The 6,520-nt window shown below is 53.3% G+C and overlaps 1 protein-coding gene across 3 annotated transcripts; it reads right to left on the bottom strand.

Annotated features, from left to right (window-relative positions):
* Positions 1–604: 604 nt before the first annotated feature.
* TSEN34 (tRNA splicing endonuclease subunit 34) lies at positions 605–6,144 on the bottom strand. 3 transcript variants are annotated; one of them, XM_042968264.1, is made up of 5 exons: positions 6,121–6,144; positions 5,027–5,273; positions 4,515–4,776; positions 4,107–4,364; positions 605–1,100 (listed from the first exon to the last, which is right to left on the bottom strand). In XM_042968264.1, exons 2-5 carry the CDS (start codon positions 5,267–5,269, stop codon positions 913–915), a joined length of 951 nt encoding a protein of 316 aa, XP_042824198.1. In that variant the 5' UTR covers positions 5,270–5,273; positions 6,121–6,144; the 3' UTR covers positions 605–912. The 3 variants fall into 3 exon arrangements, with proteins under 3 accessions (XP_042824198.1, XP_042824195.1, XP_042824197.1); XM_042968261.1 differs by lacking the exon at positions 6,121–6,144 and adding an exon at positions 6,005–6,110; XM_042968263.1 differs by lacking the exon at positions 6,121–6,144 and adding an exon at positions 5,945–6,106.
* Between the last annotated feature and the right edge of the window lie 376 nt (positions 6,145–6,520).

Genomic DNA, 6,520 nt, shown 5'->3' on the forward strand with positions numbered 1-6,520 from the left:
ATGGCTTCTGGGTTTGAACCCCACCTTGGGCTCTGTACTGACAGCTCAGAACCTGGAGCTGTTTCGGATTCTGTGTCTCCCTCTCTCTCTGCCCCTCCCTGGCTCGCGATCTGTCTGTCTCTCTTAAAAATAAGTATTTAAAAAATTTTTTTTAAAAATTAAAAAAAAAAAGTATAGGTGTAGGGTAAAAATAATTCTAAAAATAATTCTATACACCTGAATAAACACCACCCAGGTCAAGAAAAAGACCACCTCCAGCATTCCCCAAGCCTCAAGTGCCCTTCTGGACACTCCCCTTCCCTCCCCTAACTCCTGTCATGAAATTGCGAACTCACGTCCTTCTTTTCTGCAGGTGTATAGGCATTATTTAATTTATGCCTTTGTACGCATCTGAAATGTTCCGTGACAATCTTTTCAAAAGGAGGTTCAGTGCGGTGGACAGAGTTCAGACTCTGCAATCAGCAAGACCAAGTTTTAAATGTCAGCCTGCTGGATACCTCCTAGATGTGTGACCTCCTTCAGGCCTTTCCCTCGCCGGCTTAAACAAATGCAAAGGCCCACACTTCCCAGGATTGCCGTCGGGATTGAAATCACAGACTCCATGTTTATTCAACAAGTTTACTGGGACCTGTTGGGACCTGTGCCCGGTAGAAAACAGACATGAATCAAACCTAGTCTTCACCCTCAAGAAGCTCACAGTTTACTACAGGTAACTACAAAAACATTGCAGCCAATAAGTGCTTTGAAACAGGGAGGGAAGTAAGAAGGTGTAGTGTTTCTAAATCCGGACTCAAAACTTAACCACAGAGAGAGGGAGGAGGGTGTCGAGGCCTCCCGCGCAGATGTGAGCATGGGACCATCTAGAAAGGCTCTTTCCACAGATGCAGCCACGTTCCCCTAGGTCTCTGGAGTTCACTGCAGGCTGGCCCACTGCAGGGAGGTGTAGACCACCTTACCGTCAGGCTGAGGAGAACACAGGAGCAGCGTCTTTTTGACGCTGGTTCCCAGGCGGCCGGCAGAAACCAGGTCCTGGAGTGGAATGGGGTCCCCAGGAGCCCAGCACTGAGCAATGTAATGGGCGTGGAAACGAAGTGGGTCACCTGGGTGAGAGAGAGAGACATGTGGCAATTTCCAGGGGCAGAGGGCCGGAAGACGCTGGAATGTCCATTGGTAGGACATGGGAACCATCTTGTAATCGCTATGAATATTTAAAAATAGCTATTCTTGGACCCAGCAATTCCACTCGTGGAATTTTTTTCTTACAAGGATAGCACCCCTAAAATGCCGAATAAAACTCTTCACCCTGTTATCATTTACAACCGCTAAGAAACAGAAACAACCAGGCCGCAGACTTGTTAAATTCAGGGTCTCTCAGTAAGACTGGATAGCATACAGCCTTTAAAATCGAAACGGTGTACCAACTTGGAAAAGCCAATGATACAGTGGGACAGGGGCAGGAAGCTGCCACACACCAACAGCATAATCGTCCTTAAACGACAAACCGAACAAGTAACTGAATATGTCACTGTCGTGACATAAGAACCAGGACCACAAAGTCAGGGAAAGCCGTGAGGAACACACAGGACATCACATCAATGTCCAGGGACAAGTGACTCCAAGAGACTAAAAGAAAAAAAGAATTTACAACGGGACAGAGGAATGAATAGATGGGATAACGGAGTTAATACAGCAAAGGGCCACACAGTAAATATTGTTTTGTGGGTCATGTTACAAGTACACACCTCACTCCTGTAGCACAGCAGAAGCCACAGACCATACGTAAATAAATGCATCGGCCTGCGTCCCAGTAACTTTCTCTTTAAAAACTGGTGGGCCGCATTTGATGGGGGCTGCAGTGTGCCCCTGGATTAGATAAATGTGATTGAGCAGAGTAGGAACCAGTGGGGCACGACGCAGAAGATTAAGTGGTAGGTAATGGAAGTCTCCAAGAGCAAGGCTACGAGACATCCCATCTGACAGGGGAGTGTCATGGCAACAGGAAAACAAGGCCCAGGCTGGCAGCTGGGCCTCCAGCAAGAACCCGGCCAGGAGCCAGGCATCTCTCTGGCTGGTATGACACCTGCTGAGAAGGAAGCATCAAAGACTTGAGAAGTTACCCCAAAACTGTTCTTAGAGGCTTACTGTCGTTACAGTTCAGGAGGATTTACTGTTAGAAATATTTAAGGGGAGCCTCGGTGGCTCAGTTGGACAAACATCCAACTTCGGCTCAGGTCACGGTCTCGCGGTTCATGGGTTTGAGCCCCACGTCAGGCTCTGTGCTCAGAGCCTGGAGCCTGCTTCAGATTCTGTGTGTCTCTCTCTACCCCTCATCTGCTCGCGCTCTGTCTCTCTCAAGATAAATAAATGTTTAAATATATTTAAGGGATCCAGACCTTGACTATTAATCTTCAGGGAACAAGGATTCCACGTATATTTCATACACTGAGCATGTATCATTTTAGAAATATTGATCCACTAGAGCTAACAGGCCAGTCTTGTGATTCAGTTTCAAATGTGTGATTGAGTTATTGGTGGAGTCAAACTTTTTTTAACCTGAAATTTTGTAAGTGTATTAACAGCATTAGAACATATAAACTTAAAAAGCACCCCATCTGTAGTTTTTTAGATCTGAATTAGCGGCAAGTTCTATAACCAGGAAAACCATTTTCCTTAAAAAGGAAAATATATTAAAATTTAAAATGCAGCTTATCACATTGAAAATTACTTAACTCCTTTTACAAGTGGGATCAAACTTAGACTAAGAGTCCCCTTAAAATCTGCTAGACTGAAAAGATTTATAAATTGAACTGGAAGCTTCAAAAAGAACTGGGTATTAGCATTCATATGATTAGCAAACTGACTATTCATTTTCAAAACCAAAATAATCTCTTACATGCGGGAGTCACACACACACACACACACACACACACACACACACAGCAGCAGCAGCAGCAGCAAAGTAATCAAAGTGTGGTTATCTGCAGAGCACAGGGCAGGCACACTGTCCTGGGTTCCTAAGCCAGTCCCTTAGTTACGTGTTCATTCTCAGAAGAGACGCAGGCCCTCGCCTCACCTCAGACACCCCGGTCGGTCTCCAGTGAACAGCTAAGACCTGACTACTTACCAGGTGCTTCTATCTTTCTACATTCTCAGGAGGAACAAAGAGGTTGATTTTCCTGCAGACTTATTTTTCTTAACCTTTCAGTTACACAATAAAGGCACTCTTACTACAAATTCAAAAATTAACTGATACAGCAAAAGGCTGCTGTTCCTACACCTGATGCAAATTCCCTCCCAGAGGAAACCACTGTACTTGGGCTGGAGTCCGTGTTTGCACACCTTTTTCCACTTGTTTGATAGGATTCTCTTCATCTACTCACACCGTTTTATCTTAAGTTCTGTCCACATTCTTTCACTGGAGCCGTAATTTTTAATGCTACTTAAATAACGTGCATAAGACTGCACGGTAACATAAAATATAGAGTATTTTACCATACACGTTTTTGACAAGTGGTTCTTTTTCTCCCCCTTTGGTCATCTTTTCATAAGTGCACATGGACCTACGTTACTCTGACGACTAGCACCAGTGTTTAACTGCTAACCCATTCATAATCATTCTGGAGGCACCTGGGTGGCTCAGTCGGTTAAGCGTCCAACTTCAGCTCAGGTCATGATCTCGAGGTTCGTGGGTTCCAGCCCCACGTCGAGCTCTGTACTGACAGCTCAGAGCCTGGAGCCTGCTTCAGACTCTGTTTCTCCGTCTCTGCCCCGCCCCCGCTTGCGCGCTGTCTCTCAAAAATGAACATTAAAAACAATTTTTTTTAATTCTGCTTGTTTTCTAGTATTTCACTACTTTAAAGGATCCTGTGATGATGATTTCTTGTATGTTCTGTGCACATATCTAAGTGTCTCTAAGTGAAATTTGGGGGTCAAAGTAAGTGCTTAATGAAATTTACTAAACTGCCCTCCAAATGAGCTTGGGTTCCCAAGTGTCTCCTGTCCTTCCACGGGTTTCAGACGCTGAGAAAAGGCAAAAAGGAAACATGCGGACTGTGGAGGGGTTGTGAAAAAGGGGGCCACAACTGGAGGTCCCCACCCAAACTCACCAGGATAGACCAGGAAGTCACCCCCAAACTTGCCAGCAGCACTGAGGAAGAAGCCTCGCTCCCACAGGTCTCTGTAGATGCTGTAGCGAAGTTCATGGAGAGGACGGCCAGCATGGGGCCAGTCTTTGGACTGGACGCGCCAATCCAGGGGTCTAGCCTTGATGGGTCGGGGCCTAGCAGTGGCCAACTGGACCAGCAGGGCGGACCTGGGCAAGGGGGCCACCCCATCTGAAGGCCCTGGCTGGGGAGAAGAGGAACCTGGGGGAGGTGAATCCAAGAGAACTGGGTGAATTCAAGGACGACGTCTTTTCATCCTCCAGGGAGTCCCAGGCCGGGATTCCAGCCAGGATTCCCAAAAGACCTCTCCCTCCCTTCCCCTGGTCCCTGGACTCCAAGTCTCAGCCTCACCTGCTTCCTCGTGCTCTCCAGAAGCCTGGCTGGCACTGGCCTCATTCTCCGCGGGAGCTTGGTTCCCACCCGCCTCCTGGCTCCCACCGGCCTCCTGGCTCCCGCTGCTCCCTGATTCCTGTTCCAGCCTCTGCTTCTTCGCAGCCTGGCCCTCTGCAATCTTCTCTAGGAGCTCCTGACGACGAGTCTCACGGGCCTCGGCTGCCAGGGCGCTTTGCTCCTGGAAGTCTTGCTCTTGCTGGCGTTTGAAGGATGCCAGAGCCTGACAAGTAAATCAGCGAGAATCCCAGGATCCAAGTATATCCCGCTTTAGAAAGCCAGGTATCCTGACCCCCTGACCCCTCCCAACCTCAAAGCCCGAACTCGGGGATGCCAATCTCCTGCACCCACATTCTTCCAGAATCGAGGACGCCCTGACCCCTCCCACCTTAGGGTCCGAACCCGCGGAGTCCAGGTGACCTGCCTGTACTTCGGCAGATCCAGGGCGTTCGCGCCCCCGGCCCGCCCCTTACCAGGCTGTGTTGGCGTGGATCCGGGCGCGGGGCGCTGACCAGGGTCACGGCACCGATCTCGGCCAGGAGCCGCGCCTCCTCGGGCATCAGCAGCAGCGGGAGGCCCAGGCGCGAGTTCTGGCGGGGCCCGCGGGGCAGGGCGCCCACCGTGCGGCCCCCCACTCCCAGACGCTCCCGCAGCGCCTGCACCGCTTCGGCCCCCCATACCAGGGAGCGGCCGTTCGCCACCTCCACCACCAGCATCCTCCTGCGGGAGCCAGGGGGACACAAAGGTCACCGACTTAGCGCTCCCACCGCTTAGGGGTGGGGAGTGAGGGGGCGGGGGTTCAGCGAGGCCCCGCCCCTGAGCCTCGGGGGTGGGGCCTCGTCAAGGCAGCCTTTGCCACCTGCTGAGTCTCCAGGCCGAGCCCCGCCCCCTCAGCGATCCCGCCAGGCCCCGGGGCCGCCGAGACAAGACCCCGCCCTCCGCCGAGTCGCTGGGGCCCCCAGGACCCCGTGGTCGGCGTCCCGGCCATCTCGCCTTCAGGCTCCGAGACAAGCCTCCGCTAGTGCAGGGCCACGCCCCCTCCGGGTGGCTCGGAACTCGGGCCCGCCCCCTTCCGAAGCCCCGAGGCGCGGCCTCCGGACCTCCTCGCACCGGGTCGGACGCCCACGGCAGAAGGCCCGGCCCCCGCCCGGCGCCAGATTTCGGGCATTCGGACCGCCTCGACTCGGCCGAACTCGCAGCCCCGCCCCCTCCCGAACGCAGCGGTCCCGCGATCGGGCATCCTCGGCTCCCGTCAACCCCGCGGCCAGGCCCCGCCCCCTCCGGCCTCAAGCACTCCCAGTTGGGGAGTACCCGCCCCACTGAGCGAACCCCGCGGCCGGAAGCCCCTCCCCCTGGGCACCACGGTCCGTTCTCCGTCCGGGCGGGCTCACCCCCTCGTGAGCGCTCCCCTCAGAATGCGGCACCGTCCTCTGACAGAACCAGTTAGTCACCTCGTAAACACCAACTCGCAGTCCCGGCGGAGCCACCCCCTACGTAGCGCGCCACGCGCTGCTTCCTCCACCCCTCCGCATCCCGACCCCCTGCGTCAATTTCGTCACACCGCCACCTCAGCGAAGCGGGAAGTCTGGGATCCGCCCCCAGCGGCGCCGTAGCCCCGCCTTCCTCGTAGAGTGGAACACCTTGGCCCCGCCCTCTCGAAGGGAACGTCCCCGCCGCTAGGGTTCGGCCACTAGAGAAAGTGAGGCTTATTACCCTGGCCCCGCCCTATGGTGACGTCATCCCCCGGGCCCGCCCCCTCCGGCCGGGATGCTGTTCGTTCCGCCCCTCGAAATGTTCCAGATCGCTGCCTCCTTCGTGTTGCCTAAGTCTGTGGCCCCGCCTCCTTCTCAAAGAACGAGACTTCGCCTATCTCCTAACCTGGGTCACTGGTACCCAACTATGCTCGAAGGAAACCAACGATATGACCCCGCCCACATCCGGCCGAGGCTCTTGGCCCCGCCTACATC

Source organism: Panthera tigris, chromosome E2, assembly GCF_018350195.1.
Source record: "Panthera tigris isolate Pti1 chromosome E2, P.tigris_Pti1_mat1.1, whole genome shotgun sequence".
Taxonomy (NCBI): domain Eukaryota; kingdom Metazoa; phylum Chordata; class Mammalia; order Carnivora; family Felidae; genus Panthera; species Panthera tigris.